Consider the following 19325-nt stretch of genomic DNA (forward strand, 5'->3'; position numbering starts at 1 on the left):
AGATTTCTTAATTATTAAGAAAAAATCAGAAATACCTCAAAAATTAAATATTTCAATTATTAATTTTCACCTAAATTGGGAATTTGAGTGAGAATTATTTAACTATTAATAAAAAATAATGAATTTCAGAAACGAGATAAATTTTAAGATAAAATTACATAAAAATCGACAAATTTTATTGACATATTCTACTCAGGATTCCCAGTTATTAATAAAAAGTGAAAAATTTGAGAAATTAAATAATTTTATTATACATTTCTACTTAATTTTAGAATTTTAATGAAAAATCTGTTTAGATTTATTAAATTTTAATTTAAATTGTAAATTTCCGAGAAAAATTTAACCAAGATTACTTAATTATTATTAAAAATAATGAAATTTTCAGAAATGAGATAAATTTTAAGATTAAATTACATTAAAATCAACAATTTTATTGACAAATTTCACTAAGGTTTTCTAATTGTTATTAAAAATCATAAAATTTTGAGAAATTAATGAAAAAATCAGCCAGTTTCTAAATTATTAATAAAAAATTCAGAAATTTTAAGATAAAATTACATTAAATAACAAAATAAAGTTGAAATCTTTGTTTATGACATATTTATTCTATAAATCTTATACTACCTATAATATTTAGTATTTACAAAATACACACAGTCCTGTTATGACACAATCTTACACTTAATCGTTATTTTAGTTTTCAATTGTGAACAATGCTGATTCCAAACATTAACAATTGGTGAAAACACATTTAATACAATTAAAACTAAAGTATCCAATTTGATTTGACTCGTTTTAGTTTCAGCGAAACTAAGTGTTGACAACCAGCAATTGAAACAACATTTTTAGTACGTAATTATTTGTGTAAGATGGTCCATAAGTTGATTTATATACAGTTGTTGGGCGTTTCCTTTTGGTAAATTGTACGAAATAATAGTTTCGACGTTTTGAATAACAAATATTTAAGAATTCAAGTATATATTATAGAATTGTAAAAATAATAAAATCAAAAACACTTATATTAACCTTTATAGACCATATTGCACACTGGAAATGATTCCTTTAAACTGCAACGCTCATTATAATAACAATATTAATTAATAATAATTAAATGATGGGCAATTATAAAAATATATGTAGAATGTATCATACACCCTCAGTACATCAATATAATAATAATAATAATAAGTAGAAATCTTTATAATAAAATTTAAAATACTAAACAGTTAACATAAGGTATATTTAATGATAAGCTAGAGTATTTACATAGAAGCAGTTCACCAGATAATTGTGTTTATCCGTGTAGCACATAAAATAAGTCAACTTCTCTTAGAGCTGTTCCTAGTAAACTATACTCTGGAAATTTGTCTTGTTGCTCTATATTTCGAAAGTGCGTCACTTGCTAATATTTCCTGGCTGCTGTGGTTAATGGCAAACGGAATTTGGGGGGGTAATTTTTGCAAAAATATCTGATATGCATACTGTCCTTTGTTTCGGATAAAAATATTAGCAATCTTTTAGTTATTTGTCATGTAATTTGTGTTAATTTTTCAAAATATAGGGCAGTTTTTCAGCTGCCAGTCTCATTACCTCACTTTATCTATTTGAACAATAATAACTTTAATACAAAATAAAATATATCTATTATATATAACAAAATTCAATGATCAATAATGTTTGTACTAAACATTTTATAATGGAGACTGATAGTGAAAACGAGAGCCGTTCAATCTATAAAAAATATTTTAGCATCTTATAGAGAGTGAACACATATTTTATTATGCTAAAATTGGCAAAATGTTCATCGTGCCACATCCATACAACTTGAATTACTTGTTATCTAGATAAATGCAGAAATAATGTAAATAACTCGTTACCTAATATTCGCAATATTATACTTAATTAAAAATTATCCAAAAACAAACATAATCACATTACTTAACGCACATCATCTTTTAAAAAGTGTATTTTGTGCATATCAACAACCTTTTTAAACCAACCGAAATACAGTAAAACGAACAATCTATAAATCCAAAAGCCAATTCATCTAAGTACCATACTGTAGACAAAGTTAAAAGTGGTCCAGAACTTGTTTCCTTTTAGTGGGCCGGTGAACAAAGTTTGGTTTAAAAAGGGTGGCAACAATTTGATATTTTTAGGCAGTTGTTTTAGGATTATAAGATAACACATTTGCGTCTCGGTCTGACCGGCATCACGGGACAGAGCACCGCCCTTATGGCCTCGTCGAACACCGTTTTCAGTCCCTTTTGCGTCAGCGCAGAGCACTCCAGGTATTTAACCGCACTTATCTCCTTCGCCATCGCCAAACCCTACAAAAATAAAATTGCATTGAACGCAACGTGCGTATTTTTAGGTTTATTGCACAATTTGTTGGCAACACTTCAGTCAGTGTGGGTAACGTGTTTATTTATAGGTTAGGTTATTTTGGTACATGTAAACTGTATTGTTTGTAAACAGTGTTTATTACACACCTGTGGGTAGGTGATGGGGGACAGTTTCTTGTCCTTCAGCTTCTCAATTGTTTGCCTGTCGTCGCGCAGATCGAGCTTCGTCCCTACCAGGATTATGGGCGTTTGCGGACAGTGATGTCTCACTTCTGGGTACCACTGCAACAACCCAACATTAATACACAACACACAAAAAACAATTGAAACAATCAACGTACCTTTGCACGCACGTTCTCGAACGAGGCCGGATTGACGAGCGAGAAGCATATCAGGAAGACGTCGGTCTGTGGATAGGAGAGGGGTCGCAGCCTGTCGTAGTCCTCCTGGCCGGCCGTATCCCACAGGCCCAGGTTGATGGGTTTGCCGTCCACCATCACGTTCGCCGAGTAGTTGTCGAACACCGTGGGTATGTACTCGCCGGGGAAGGCGTTCGTCGTGTACGAGATCAGCAGGCATGTCTTACCGACCGCACTGGAATTAATAAAAGAATTTACGTTAGTATTGGCAAATAAGTCTATTAAATACAGTTAACGAATTAATAAAATTTAGATTACATTAATTATATCAGAAGTTTTAACCAAAATAGAATTTAATCAACCAAATGGTCGAGATAATCGGTATCTATAAAGTGTACAAAACAAATGGGACAATAAAAATTATTTAAAAAAGAAGTAATTATACAATTTAGTGATTTATTGTAGGTATTTTATGTTCCTCACAGTTTTAACGTTCTTAAAATTACTTTAAAAAATACTTAAAGACAAAAACAAACAATTTTTACTGAAAACAAATTAATAAGAATGATTGATGATGATTTCTGTATATTTAAACAACAAAAGTGTTGAAAAAATAGAGATAATGTGGCTTTTACATGATGAATTAAGACACAAACCATTAGACTGATAATATACTAACATAAAATTAAAAAATATATTTCTCCAATTATGATATCCTTTAATAATTTTGAAATTAATTTGTACTTCCCTAAATATCATTAATACACGTAGCTTCAACAAAAATAGAATTTAATCAACCAAATTGTCGAGATAATAGTTAGTCTGGTGTCGTTATATAAATTATACGGTATCCATATTATGTACAAAACAAATGGGACATTAAAAATTATTTAAAAAAATAGTAATTATAAAATTTATCGATTTATTATAGGTACTTTATAGTCCATACTGTTTTAATTACGTTAAAAAATTACTTAAAGACAAAAACAAACAATTTATATTGTAATCAAAATAATATGAATGATTGATGATGATTTCTGAACATTTAAACAATAAAAGTGTTGAGAAAATGGAGATAAATATGGCTTTTAGATGATGAATTAAGGCACAAACCATTAGGCTGATAATATAATAAAATAAAATTAAAAAATATATTTTTCCAATTATGATTTAGTTTAATAATGTTCTTGGAATATAATCATATACATACTTGAGTCATATTTAGTCATTCATGTAATATTTTCTTCCTCAAAACTATGATTTATTTCCTGTTCTTAAAAACAAGGATAATATAACAACAATATCATTATTATTATTTAGAGACAATAAAAACAATTAGCTAATTATTGCACTACCTACTTATCATCTATAATTTCATTCTCACCATGATCTCTAATTAATTTTCATAAAGTAAACAATTACAATTTAAGAGATTTAAAACTGGAGGTCATTTGTTGGCATATAATTTATTTCTAAACTGTTACATAAACATCAACACACAAATTTTATGCATAAACATTGTAAATAATCTTAAAATCAACGTTGTTTTTATGAGTACACCCTTGAACGATACATTGTAAACAAAAACTATTTAATTGCCCCATAAAATAAACCGTCAACGTTCATAGTTTTTATGGATATGAAACAACCACTTGTGCACAACCCTTATCACAAAAAGTTGGCAGTAAAAAATATTATTTATTATTTGTAGGTTTAAATTAAAAAATACCAGACATTTTTAATTAAACTTGAATATTCATTTTCAATTTACTTATTTGATAAAATGCAATATTTCCAACACATGCATAAAGTATTTATCAATTGAATTCATTTTATTTAAATATGTAATGTGCTTATCAAATTTATACCCCTCATTGTTAACTGATAGTAAATCTATGAACATTCAACAGTTTATACTTCCTGTCACTGTTTAAATAAGGCTTGTAACTTCTGTTTTAGTTTAGCTCAGTATTAGATTGAAATTTTATCCAACCTACACAAAAGGTTTCAATTATCTATTTGTTGAATTCACTTTTAATATAAATATGGCTTATCAAATTTGTGCCCCTTCCTCTGTTGATTTGAATATAATTCCAGTTAGATTTCTGTGATAAGTTGTGGTGTTATGAACACACCCTGCAAAATAATGTCAATTATATTTCCTGTAAGACATTAAATATTATAGTATAAAGTGGCTGTTATCAGTACAAGAGTATTGTTTACAAGAGGGTGGTACCCAAATGGAGGATGTGGAAACGCTTTTATGAATCATATCCAAACCAATTTACCGAGTTGAAAACGCCGAGTTCAGCACTGAATAATATAATTATCATTTATGATTAGTTACATCTACAAGTGATTTAATCCAAAGGTTATGCGCTCGTACGTCTAATCGCGACACGCACCACTGACACCGTCTTTGTCTCGCACACACGTTCCCCATATAGAGACGTAGGTGTACCATGCCACATTGGTCCGGCGCAAAATAAGTCCGTAAAAACAAATACATATCTACTCACCCGTCACCAACGACCACACACTTAATCGCCTGCATCTTCGACCAATTATCGGTGCGATTCTATCGTGTAATCAGACGGGAATGTTGTTTAATTGCGACAGTACGTAATGGGTGTGTGTGTATGTGTCAAAATGGATGGGACAGTACAAGGCCACCGACAAACTGCACTGATACACATTCAGTTAAAATGCGCGATCCCTCCTCAACATTATAAAACTGAACGGATCCTCATCACTATTTACGTTGCGAATTAACGACGTTCCTTTATCATTTAGAATACCACACGTCAAGCGAACAACACAAAACTGACAGTACGATTGCTCGCAGTGCTGCCAGCCGCGCATGACGGAGCAATTGGGAATGGCACCAGACGCGTCCGTGTCATCTGGGTTGTCTAACTGGTGCACATTTAAAATATGATTAAATTGTATTGCAAAAGTATTTAGAAACACAAAATAACACTTTAAATCTCAATTATTAAACAAATTAAATTGACTAAAAGATATTTAGGTACCTAAAAATTCTTTAATTTTAAAATATTCAAATAAAATTATAATAAAATAACTAATTAACAAATAGATTAATTATAGAAATTAATTTTGAATTTTAATATTTAATAATTAATAACCAAGAATTGAAATTGTATAAATGTAAATATACAATAATTTTTTATTCCAATAAATAAATGTCTAAATACATTTATAACTTATTGGCAATAATAATAATATTAATAATGTAATTTAGTAATTTAATATTTATAAGTACTTGGTTCTTAACTTATTAAAGTAAATAAAAAACGTTTTCTGTCGTATTACGTAGCTGTAAACGCTTAACCATCTTTTTTTATTTCTTTCGGTCTTGGTAATGATGAATTCTAATTTTTTAACAGTTTTACTTCGACCAATGATTAAATAATTATAATGAACAAAAGACCGCCAATAAATAATCGACTTAAATTCACAGAGAGCAACGAAAGACCATAAAGTAAAACTTACTATAATTTTTTATGAAATTTCTAGTCCACATTGTGTATTTATTGTTGCTAAATGTTTTTTTTTCAATCATATACAGTTAAATATTCCAAATTTCGAAATTCAGTGTCTATTTATCAATAGAGGGCGCCTTTAAAAGTGTACGTGTATACAAAATTTTCAAAATTTATTTCTGGTTGAATATGTAGTTCAGCCCCCCACGGATAGATGGAGCATATTATACAATATGCTAAATTTATAAAACAGTTTTTATTTCTAACTTTTTTAATTATAAGTAATAATAATATTCAAAAGTGTAATATTTCCAAGTTAATAACTAAATGTTTGATTATTTAATAAAACAGAACTGCTTACGTAATGCTGGTTGCCTACTTTTACATAATTGGGTTTTTCAAATATATTTTTGTATTATGCATTATGACTACATACTTATTTATTAATATTTGGACTTTAAATAAAATAATAATAATTTTCAGTTGTATTATTCTTAATATTATTCTTTATTAACAACTAACTAATGTAATATTTTTACAGATTTTAAGAAATGTTCAAATCACCAATTTCCTGAAACAAAATGTTCAATGTATTTTTCGTTTTTTGAACAAATTTAAAAAATTGTACAACTAAAGAAATTCTAAATAAAAAGTATATTTATTTATATATTTATGGGACTTTTTAATTGCCATTTGCCACCCTTAAGAACCGGCCGAGTTAAGGCACCGTCTCTCCCACCTGTCGCCCGGTACCACATCGGCGGGGCGACCCGACGAACGGTTCTCCGTTGCCGCGAAACTTTCTATCGCTCCAATCCCGTGACACGAACGGTCGCGGCACCCAGTGGTACTCCGAGTTCCGCGTGTCTCGCTAAAACGTAATGAACCCAGTGGCCCGGTTCGTGTTGGTGCAAACGTGAAAATCGGTCTGTGTGTTATGTGTTGTTGTGCCCGTTGTGCGTGATTCGTTCAGCGATGTTGTTTCTTAACAGATTCGTTCGCTGTGTTGTTGCCATTGGATTGTTTGGATTTATTCGCAGGACCGATTGTCAAGGTAAATTCAACGGCGTTTCGGGTGGTACCGGGGGCTAAGTTGTCAGGAATTAGTTTCGCACCGGTATGGCAACTTATCCTTGATCTTTTACTTTCACAGTTTCTATTATAAATTATACTTTTGCATATCAAATTTATTTTATTTATAGGAAATAAATAAAATGTACAACAAATAAAAATAAAAATAATAATGTGATTTAAGTCATATCAACTGTAAAGCTTTAGTAAGCTTTAGAAACTCTTTCATCTTAACTTTAATAATAAATATTTATTGAAATTAAATGTAATAAACCTTAAATGAACTTTAAAATTCATAAACCAGAATAAAATCAGTGGTTTAAGTGGACTGAACAAACTTTCTTAAGTCAAATTTTATAAATTGTTTTATTTCCGCATTTCTTTTACCTCCACAACAAATTGATTTTTGACTCAGTCAATGACTTTACAACGTTATTACCTTTCTCTGAGGAAATAATAAAATGATAATATCTCCATAAAATAATGTTCATGCTTAGTTAAACCTTCAGTTCTGCATTCTAGACTATTTTTTGTAAATACAAGTACATTTTTATTACAAAATTTAGTCATAATTGTCTAAAAGTTGGAAGCAACCTTGACTTGATTGAAATGTTCACACAGTTACTTAAAATTTAGACATTATGTTTACGGTGTTTTGATGTAAACAGCAATAAATAATATTAATTAACAAAAGTTTGTACACTTCTCGTTGATGAATCGCCGAATTTCTCCTTTACAAATTCCTAACTTCCATAAAATGAATCGAATCTAGGCTCGTCTCTTGACCTACTGTTGAAATTTCCACTCAAAAATGCAAATAAACCTAATTACACACCGAGTATGTACTTTTTTTGAGCAGTCACCGTGATTTCCCATTAGTTTATTGCTGATTGGTTTCGCCTCGATATTGATTTTTAATCGTTGCATTAATTATATTGAATAAAATCAGTCAAATGACACGAAATATTCCACTTAAGGTAGCTCCACTTCAGTGAATCCTGTTTTCACAACGCGAAAAACGTATGGCATAAATATCACATCAAAGAACTATAATTTATTCACTCGATTTACACGAATTATTCCAGTTTTTATTGGCTACTTTCTAAGTTTTTATCAAACTAGGAAACACTTTTTTGCACAAGCTTCGTTTTGTTCCTGGAAACTCAGCATTAAAATCCAATTTGGTTCAGAAATGAGCATTTCAATATCTTTGTTTGTTTTGTTGCTGGTTATTATAATGTCATTAGATGGCTCGGAGACAATTTATAATGAAATTTGAATAATTATTGCTTCGAGAATTCACTTGTAACGGTTTCGAATTTGATAAAGGATATGTTGAAATTTACTTTTCTTTGAGGAATTTTATAATGTTGTGCCAGTGGAGCAAATTCAGCATATATTAATTTAAATAAATTATTTTAATTAATAGTTATTTATTCTATATTTAGAATTTATATTTTTAGACTATTATAACTTGACCTTCTGAATTAATTTAACTGTAACATTAAACCTTTCCTTTTTAAGGACATTGTTGAAATAATTCATAAGGAAAAAGTACTCTTTAAAATATCTTTTATTAATACATAAAAATTGGACATTATTTGAATGGAGTATAGATTTACGTTATTCGCAACTAGTTTGAATGGAGTACAATAAGTAAAAAGGGAATGAAGTACAATATATGTTAGGTTATGAAAAGGTAAACAACAATCCTAACCTAACATAACCTAAAATTAAATTAAAAATACTCTCAAAAAAGTAAAAGTTTGCTGTGCTTGCTCAATTTCATTGTTTCAAGGTACGGATCAGCAGAATTATCGACGAAATCTCACAGGAAACGTTACTCAGATATGCAAAAAAATATGCCTGTCTGAGATAAAATCTCCATTATTAATATTGTAGAAAAAATAAACATCCCATTGTTCAGTGCGGCGCAAAAGTGCTTATCCGGTTGCACCAAAGGCACCAATCGTGCCCCAACAGGTAAATTAATTATGCCCACGTACCAGATTGACAACTGTTATTATAATTCCATAAATTATTTACAATTGTAATTGTAGCGCCAATATTTTTCAAATTCTCGTGCTCCGTTATTATGTTAAAATATTTCTTGTGAAAGTTGTGCGTGCTGAATAGCTTGCACGTTTCCATTTCTTGCCCGAACCCGAAAAATTATTTACACATTAGACGCAAACTCGTGCATAATGTGCATTAAACGACTTTTACTTTCGCACCGGCTCTAAAGACCGTTTTTTAATCGCAATAAATAAATTAATTAATCGAGGATGAACGTTAAATTTATTGACGTGTCACCAAGGGCAGATAATTAAGATGTTTTTCTTTTAAATATTGATAATTGGAGTGGTGTAATTGGTTTTATATCTTGGTTAATTCTATTTTAATTATTATAGCCGGAAACTCCGGTCATCAAATGGTTGTTTAAAACCTGACATTCTTAAAATTCAACCGTTTTCGCCTTCAACTCAAATAAAGGATAATCTAACTGTACTGTACCAGAAAATTAATCAAATTAAAACTCAGACAACAATACAATTATGTAAATTAATAAGGAATGACGCTTATCCTACTAACACACACTCTCGTTGAATTAATTTAAATGCTGAACAGCCTCAAGTAACTTTTTTATTAAGTAAAACAAACATACAAATAATAATTGTACCAAAACCGTGCCTAACAACAATGAGAGGAATAATTTATTATTAGAATTGAGGCGTTTAAAAGTCCAGGAAGGAGTGGCAGGTGGAGCCTTGGAATTTCTCTAGATGGATTACCAACAACAACGTGCACAAGCTTCCCAAATCACCATTCCATTCGAATACCTAATTAATATTCAATCCTTACACAATTGTTTTGAGGGTGGGCAATAATATTCTTAAATAATACATAAAAAACGTATTTTTTTGAGGATGGGTCCAATGCTTATCGTATTCAGGGAGCGAAACGATTAATATTCTAAACAGTTAGTGAATTATATGCATTTACTTGCCCCAGTAACACGTTACACATTCTGTTATGTAATACCTAGTCGGAATCACAATTAGATTGAATAATATATTAAATACAGGCACAAAAACTGAAACTTTACTCTGTTACATGTGCACAATTTCAAACTGGTATGAATTACGATTGGAATTCCTGTTTTGCATCACTTCAGGATTGAGTCGTCAGGAAGTTGTCGTCTATCTTCTTTACGAGATGCCATTATCGTCAATCATTAAACTGCCAGTTATAATTAATTGCAAACCAGAAACTTTGTACACATGTTTACTTTTTTATTAATTATTTACTGTAACACAAAATATAGGTAAACTAATTTACTTTTACTGTAAAACTTATTAGATTTGTACAGTTGAATTTGAACTGCATATTTATTTTGCCTCATTTTATTGTGAAACACCAGACCCGAAATAGTTGTGTTCTTCGAACGAAATAGAAATTGGAACGTCTCATGCATAAAATTTTATAGAATTAATTTCATGATTACCTTTCTCCACTTTCTACACGCATCAATGGTAAAATGGAATACAATAGTGTTCAATGTTGACAATTAAATTATATAAAAATGTTTATATGGTCAATTTGTACAAAAATTAATTAAATTCTATGATTCAATATATATAAATTTTTAAATTAAACAAAATACAATATAAAATTCTCTAAAATACACATAAGAAATATGAAAATAAACAAAATTCAATCAGATTTAAAACTAGACATCAAATAAATATAAAAGTAATCATTATAAATAAAATAAAACAAGAAAATATAGACAGAATTGTTCAATAAATGTAATATTAGAAGGTCAATTTAGTGAAAATTCTTTCAGGAATATTAATAAGAAGAAAGTTTTTAAATTAAACAAAATACAATATAAAATTCTCTAAAATATACATAAAAATATGGAAATTGAGCAAAATTCAATAAAGTTTAATCAGATTTAAAACTAGACATCGAATAAATATAAAAGTAATCATTATAAATAAAATAAAACAAGAAAATATAGACAGAATTGTTCAAGAAGTGTAATATAAGATGGTTAATTTAGTGAAAATTCTTTCAGGAATATTTATAAGAAGAAAGTTTACAAATTAAATAAAATGCAATATAAAATTCTCCAAAATATATATAAAAAATATGAAAATTGAACAAAATTAAATACAATACTATGAAAATTGAACAAAATACAATTGTGGAAATTAGTCTTTAGAAAATATTTATAAAGGAAAAATAATCAGGCACTACTAAGTTTATTATTACATTTCAAAAAACTGTTTGAACGGTTAAAATGAAGGAAATAAGTATTCAATTGGTTCACTGTTTGTTAAATGCTGGTAAACTTGTGTAAATTCTGTACGTGTGTAAATTATTAATTAACGTCTTCGTGATAAGTGTCAAAAGTAGCTCATAGTACAGTTTATAACAAGTCCAGGTTAACGGTAACATTGTTACAAAAGTGTTAAAAATACTGCTGAAAACAAAAATAATTTATTTAACGGATGAATAAATATAACCGTAAAAATCTAACTAGCTTAAAAAAATGTGTGTAATTGATTAAGTGTATAAACTCAATTTGTTGCTATTGGAAAACTGTAATTATTTAGACATGTCCAACAAGGATGTGAAACTTTATACTCTCTTATTGTAGTGTGAACAAGAAACAATAATAACATTTTTGTTGTATTGATTTCTAAAGCACACAGTTGCATAATGCCACAACAATAACTTGTACAGTTATTATTTAAAAATTAAACTTTACGATGGCCCGTAACTTTTCCTTCAATTAATCTCAAAGAACAAGATGACATAAAATATGCCTTTCTTTATGTTTAGCTTCTGGTCGTTTAATAAAAGAAGAATAAGGAGACAAAGACCATAAAATAATCTTCATTTTGAATGCTAACTCAGTTACCATTGTCGTTGAAGGTATTCCTCAGTCTTAAATTGCCAATTTTTGTCCTTTAATATGATTACAAGTAATTTTTTGGTAAATAACTTCATTTTATTGGCCAAGAAAATCCTCATTTTGAATGCCAACTTGGTTACCATTGTCGTTGAAGGTGTTCCTCAACCTGAAATTGCTAATTTTTGTAGATTAAGAAGATTACAATGTTGAATACCAACACGGTGAGCACAGTTGTTGTGGGTGTTCCTCAGCCACAACAACTGTCAAAGGACATTCAAATATCAGGTTTCGTCAAACCAGCGTTTTGTGCAATGTTTTTATGATCCTATCAGAATATAAAAAAACGATAACCAGAAATGTTCCGGTAAGACATTCCGGTGGCCTTGCTCCCAAGCATATTTATCAAGGCAAGAAAAGTTGACAGCGCACCCAGTTACCTTCGCACCGACTGGATTTATCTGCAATTGATTTTATAATTGCCTCAATTAATTGATATGTATCAATCGAACGGTTTTTTCGCTGTGAGGACGCCACATGTTACTTTCATTTTTGTTGGGGAACTTGAAAAAATCACAAAATAAATTTATTTTGTGCAGCTAAACAAACACTTTCTCTTTGTTTGTCCAGAACGTTGCCATAATCGTTGATCGACTTAAAACTAATCCAAACCTCCGGCCACAAAAATTGACTCGATTGCTGTTGTCATATATGGTCAGTTCAATTGGACTTTTACTTTTCGTTTAGTTTCTAACAGAGGTAATGTAATTGTTCGACGATTCGTACACCAGACAATGACATTCAGCATTTTGGAAAAGTGAGCGGAGACCCACAAGGTGATCTACTACTTAATAAAAGCTGTTTGTAACGAATTACTATGGACGAGTTGCCCAAATGAGTTTTTTACCACATCTATTTATATTTTTGTTGTAATATTCACTACATTAATTTTGTTTACACAAACTTATTTAGTTATTTCTTTTTAAATTCCATAAATATGTATTAAATTAATGTGTTTTTGTAAAAGAAAATGTTAAAAGTATCAGATTTTTCATAAAAATGTGTATCAAATATTAATAAATAAATTTTATCAACTGATTTATTTATTTTCCTTTACTTACTACTTTTGATTTTTAATTTTTTTTATCAAATTGTTTTCATTTTTAAATCAAAAACTAAAATATGACACGACTACGACCTTCTTTATGGAGATTTGGGCTCATAATGGACACCACATATTTTGGTACACTCTGTATATATATGAAAAGTGACTTCAAAATTTGGGATTAGTTGGAACATCTTAAATAATGAAGAAAATCTAAATAATTTATTTCCCTAAAGTTTTTACAGCCACTCAAATTTAAATTTCAAAAGTTATTTTTTCATTTTCAGTAATATCACAACAACATTAAAACTGAAATATCTCAAGTGTTAATCAAAATTAGTCAAGAGGACCTTTTTTATAAATTGTACAAGGAATAAAATATTAATTAAATCGATGAATCTCAATAATATTTATCTATATTTTAACTAATTTAATTGGAAAGATGATAAAAACAATTGATTCCCTGAAATTAGTATTAAAATATTGGTTACTATATATGTTATTATTATTTTTTACTTATTTAAATAAAGCTAATAACTTTCTTGATATGTTGAATATTAAAATATGCATAAATATGTGTTACGGATTCGATTTCTTCCACACAAACAATCGACCAATCGCATAACGGCCAGTTTCCCAGAAACCGCAAATAATTAACCACGTACGATGAATATGCATATCTGCGTTTATTTATAAAATCGAGACACTTACTCATTGACATGATTTCTGGTGAAAAGGCGACGTGCGACTCGCAAATCGTCCGGTTACCGTTATGACCCCACGAAACACCCACAACACAATCAATTCACGGACGCAAAAACATCGTTTTATCGGCCCCGATTCCGTGGACATGTGTATGTGGGCACGTGACGGGGTTCCCGAAAGGATAACTGTGAAGGGGACGTGTCAAAAACTGGTTTGGGATATTTTGGGGGGATGATTCCAAAGGTGCCGTCAGATCAACTTCCATATTTCTGTCCACCTCAACCTTATCCATCTATCTAGCATATTTTGACCAGGATGAATCTATGGGAAAGAGCTGGAGCAGGAACAATTGACACTACCCATCCCATTCTTCAGCAGCCAACTGCTCAGCTGGAAGATGGTATAGAAACATGAAGAAAGATGAGGGAGAAAATCTAATGGCTATTTACTGTCATTTATTAGTTGGTGATTCAAAAAATCACATTTATTAATTGTTATTCGTCGTGTGGAAACTGTGTGGTGAGAAAAGAACAATTTATGCGTTTGGAAAATTAGGAAACAATCACAAATACTGATGTGATATGATGGGAACAGTGTTTGAAGGCGCTCCACTTTCGATAGGACACGTTGCGTTTTTCCTTTACCCGCAAGAAATATTAATTTAAACATATTACAGACACAATGGCGAATGTATTTGTTGTACATGTTGACACCGTCATTTATACATTATTTACCAATACACTTTCACAAGATATTGCGTTGCAATTTAGATTTTTGAATATTTATAAATGGCTTATTAACATTTTTTTGCACTGTTTAATATGTAGGCAACAAATTAATTTTCAATTTACATGTTAGGTTTATTAAATAAAATAAATAAAATTTACATTATTAAATTCAATACTTTTCATCTTTTTCCACTAAATAATCTTATATTATTATACTCATTTTGTGGAAATTATAAATCTCCATCTAAAAATTCAATAAAACAAATCACACAATATATTATTTAAACCAATTCTAAAAACAATCCCTGTAAATACTTTTTTGACTAGATAAACCAGTTAAAAAGTATTAAATTAAATAAAATAAATCATCATTGAATAATATTTACATTATTTAACTCCTAAAGTGTTAAATTAAACAGAATAAATCACCATTGAATAATATTTATATTTATTTACTGCTAAAATTTTAAGTTCTAATCTATCATTTTTAACTAGTTAAACCTTAAAAAGTGTTAAATTAAACAAAATTAATCACAATCTAATAATATTTATATTATTTAACTCAATCTCAAAATAAATGCCCCTTTTTATCTCTTTTTTTAAGCAATTAACTCAGCTAAATATTAAATTAAATATCATTATTAACATTTTTTTAACCAGTTAGAATTTACTCCATCTTTTTTAACCAGATAACTGCTAAAATTTTAAGTTAAATAATAAAAATCAGTCATTTTAAACTAGTTAAACTTTCAAAAGTGTTAAATTAAACAAAATTAATCACAATCTAATAATATTTATATTATTTAACTGAATCTTAAAATAAATGCACCTTTTTATCTCTTTTTTTAAGCAATTAACTCAGCTAAATATTAAATTAAATATCAAGATTAACATTTTTTTAACCAGTTAGAATTTACTCCATCTTATTTAACCAGCTAACTGCTAAAATTTTAAGTTAAATAATAAAAATCTGTCATTTTTAACTTGTTAAACCTTCAAAAGTGTTAAATTAAACAAAATTAATCACAATCTAATAATATTTATATTATTTAACTGAATCTTAAAATAAATGCCCCTTTTTATCTCTTTTTTTAAGCAATTAACTCAGCTAAATATTAAATTAAATATCATGATTAACATTTTTTTAACCAGTTAGAATTTACTCCATTTTTTTTAACCAGCTAACTGCTAAAATTTTAAGTTAAATAATAAAAATCTGTCATTTTTAACTAGTTAAACCTTCAAAAGTGTTAAATTAAACAAAATTAATCACAATCTAATAATATTTATATTATTTAACTCAATCTTAAAATAAATGCCCATTTTTATCTCTTTTTTTTAAGCAATTAACTCAGCTAAATATTAAATTAAATATCATGATTAACATTTTTTTAACCAGTTAGAATTTTCTCCATCTTTTTTAACCAGCTAACTGCTAAAATTTTGAGTTAAATAATAAAAATCTGTCATTTTTAACTAGTTAAACCTTCAAAAGTGTTAAATTAAACAAAATTAATCACAATCTAATAATATTTATATTATTTAACTGAATCTTAAAATAAGTGCCCCTTTTTATCTCTTTTTTTAAGCAATTAACTCAGCTAAATATTAAGTTAAATATCATGATTAACATTTTTTTAACCAGTTAGAATTTACTCCATCTTTTTTAACCAGCTAACTGCTAAAATTTTAAGTTAAATAATAAAAATCTGTCATTTTTAACTAGTTAAACCTTCAAAAGTGTTAAATTAAACAAAATTAACCACAATCTAATGATATTTATATTATTTAACTGAATCTTAAAATAAATGCCCCTTTTTATCTCTTTTTTTAAGCAATTAACTCAGCTAAATATTAAGTTAAATATCATGATTAACATTTTTTTAACCAGTTAGAATTTACTCCATCTTTTTTAACCAGCTAACTGCTAAAATTTTAAGTTAAATAATAAAAATCTGTCATTTTTAACTAGTTAAACCTTCAAAAGTGTTAAATTAAACAAAATTAACCACAATCTAATGATATTTATATTATTTAACTGAATCTTAAAATAAATGCCCCTTTTTATCTCTTTTTTTAAGCAATTAACTCAGCTAAATATTAAGTTAAATATCATGATTAACATTTTTTTAACCAGTTAGAATTTACTCCATCTTTTTTAACCAGCTAACTGCTAAAATTTTAAGTTAAATAATAAAAATCTGTCATTTTTAACTAGTTAAACCTTCAAAAGTGTTAAATTAAACAAAATTAATCACAATTTAATAATATTTATATTATTTTACTCAATCTTAAAATAAATGCCACTTTTTATTTCTCTCTTTAAGTAATTAACTCAGCTAAATATTAAATTAAATATCATGATTGAAATCTTAAAATAAATGCCCCTTTTTATCTCCTTTTTTAAGCAATTAACTCAGCTAAATATTATATTAAATATCAAGAATAATATTTTTTTAACTAGTTAGAATTTACTTCATCTTTTTTAACCAGCTAATACTGCTAAAATTTTAAGTTAAATGATAAAAATCCGAATTTTAAAATAAATTAACTGCAGTTAACTCTGCTACCTATCTATTTTGATCAGTTAATATTATTGAAATTTTAAATTAAAAGTGTTAAGTTAAACAAAATTAATCACAATTGAATAAATATTTATATTATTTCCTTAATCTTAAAATAATTCCCTTTGTTTATCTCTTTTTTATCAGTTAACGATGTTAAATGCAGCTCATTTTCATAATTAAAGCAATTATTAAGATAAAAATGCGCACTGAAATCAAGACAACTCAATGGCAACAAAATTGCCTCTTATTATATGCAAAACGTTAAAGAAAATGGTATAATTAATAAATATTTTAATTGTATTATAATTCAGAATTTAGATATCTAAATTTTTTATAAGGAAAGGAAAATGATAGGTAAACTTAATAGTTTATTAACATACAATGGCAAATAAATAATAAATAAATTAAGCGTTGGGGTTTCACGTTTTATCCTATGTTGAAGTCTCTTAGAATCGATTTAATTTTTCCAATATGCGACTCTTTAATTATATATTACGTATTTTTAAGCCCACATTTTTGTTAAATGTCTTTATTTACATTATTATATAACCACTAGTTTATAAATACCACATTTTTTTTAACTGCATAAATATCACACTGGATAACCACAATAAAATTAAAAAAAAAATTAATTAATTAATTACATAACGAAGATTTAAACGAATTTTACAACTGTTGATTTACTTTATTACAAATTACATATAGAATGTGAGGAATGCAACGAATCTTGTTGTGTGCGAATGTCGAAAGTTCATTTAGAAATAAACATGGGGCGTTGTGTTGTTGAACGATAGAAACTGATTGTGCAATAAAATACACTTGTTCTTAGTAGGTGTAGAAAGCAACGATCAAAAGTTGACCCTCAAATATCCACATATTGTGTTTTAATACAAAGTTTAAGTAATTAATGTAGCTGTGTTTAAGTCAATTTATTGGTGGTGATAATTAAATGTTCACTCTCTCGATGGTTTCTTATTTTCCAATAATTAAATCGTAATTTTTTACTCTATAATTTACATACTTTAAAGTAGGGTTTCACTTTTAACTATTAATTTTATTAATAACAAAACTATATATCTTTTTTTAACCAGTTAATATTCCTAAAATTTTAATTAAATAATCCTAAAATTTGTCATTTTTAACTAGTTATAACTTCAAAAGTGTTTCAAATAAAATTAATCACAGTTGTGCTAAATATTAACATTAAAATATTAAAAAAAGTTCTCACAAGAGATTATAAACATAGCAACAATTATCATCGAACTTAAAATATTCAGGAGATAAAGTTAATTGCATTAGAAAGCGGCGAAGAGAATGACAGAACTTCTCACTCCCGCTATTGAAAACCGATCTGGGAAGCTTATTGTTTGATTAATTAAACAGAAACTGAACAAATCAGAACCGGCGCTTATCTTACAGTCCGGCGGCCGTTGGCTTTCCATCATTTTACGTCTATAAAATTTTAATTGTTGCATCGCTTTCACCATTTTTTTTTTTTAACGCGTTCAAATGCATTATTGTTTATTCAGATGGTGCAGCGTTAATTGTGCGTCGATTTTTAATGATAATTAACTTTCAATGTTTGTTGCGAAGATGCTTTTAATTGTTTATTAACATGTAATCAATTTATATGCACCACTCGTAATTAAATAAATAATTTTTTTCTATTTAAGTATATTTTTTAAGATTTTTTGCAACAATTATAAATAAAAATTTACATTTATAACCCCTTTTTTCAGAAAATATTAATAATAATACGTAATTATTATTGGTGTGGTGAATGGACTATAGATTTCTAAAGAGTTTCCTGAATAAAATTGGGATTCATTTATAACATTTTAGTGATAAATATTTTTTAAGATCTTTTGCATCAATTATAAATAAAAACCTATTTTTAAATAAATATACAAAGAGTGTATACGTTTATTTTCCCCCTTTTCAGAAAATATTAATAATAATAATATCCAATTATTATGGGTGTGGTGTGTTGAATGGACTATAGATTTCTAAAGAGCTTCCTG

The 19325-nt window shown here is 28.0% G+C and overlaps 2 protein-coding genes across 2 annotated transcripts in view; one reads left to right on the top strand and one right to left on the bottom strand.

Annotated features, from left to right (window-relative positions):
- Positions 1-583: 583 nt before the first annotated feature.
- On the bottom strand, positions 584-5541 carry LOC109605154 (ras-related protein Rac1). Its single transcript, XM_020021726.2, has 4 exons — positions 5224-5541; positions 2687-2939; positions 2493-2627; positions 584-2330 (listed from the first exon to the last, which is right to left on the bottom strand). Exons 1-4 carry the CDS (start codon positions 5256-5258, stop codon positions 2175-2177), a joined length of 579 nt encoding a protein of 192 aa, XP_019877285.1. The 5' UTR covers positions 5259-5541; the 3' UTR covers positions 584-2174.
- A 1506-nt stretch (positions 5542-7047) lies between these two features.
- Positions 7048-19325, top strand: part of LOC109604964 (sushi, von Willebrand factor type A, EGF and pentraxin domain-containing protein 1) — a 37135-nt gene continuing 24857 nt past the window's right edge. The window contains exon 1 of the mRNA XM_049963252.1: positions 7048-7261. Coding sequence (XP_049819209.1) covers positions 7183-7261 — 79 coding nt within the window. The 5' untranslated portion in view covers positions 7048-7182. The remainder of the gene's footprint in view (positions 7262-19325) is intronic.

Source organism: Aethina tumida, chromosome 2 (genome assembly GCF_024364675.1).
Source record: "Aethina tumida isolate Nest 87 chromosome 2, icAetTumi1.1, whole genome shotgun sequence".
Classification (NCBI taxonomy): Eukaryota; Metazoa; Arthropoda; class Insecta; order Coleoptera; family Nitidulidae; genus Aethina; species Aethina tumida.

Excerpts from the sequence above, each read along its gene's own strand:
- LOC109605154 (XM_020021726.2), bottom strand. The coding sequence starts at position 5,258 with ATGCAGGCGATTAAGTGTGTGGTCGTTGGTGACGG. Across the intron at positions 2,628-2,686 it reads TCGAGAACGTGCGTGCAAAG|TGGTACCCAGAAGTGAGACA; the intron begins GTACGTTGATTG and ends GGGTTGTTGCAG. Across the intron at positions 2,331-2,492 it reads CCCCCATCACCTACCCACAG|GGTTTGGCGATGGCGAAGGA; the intron begins GTGTGTAATAAA and ends TTATTTTTGTAG.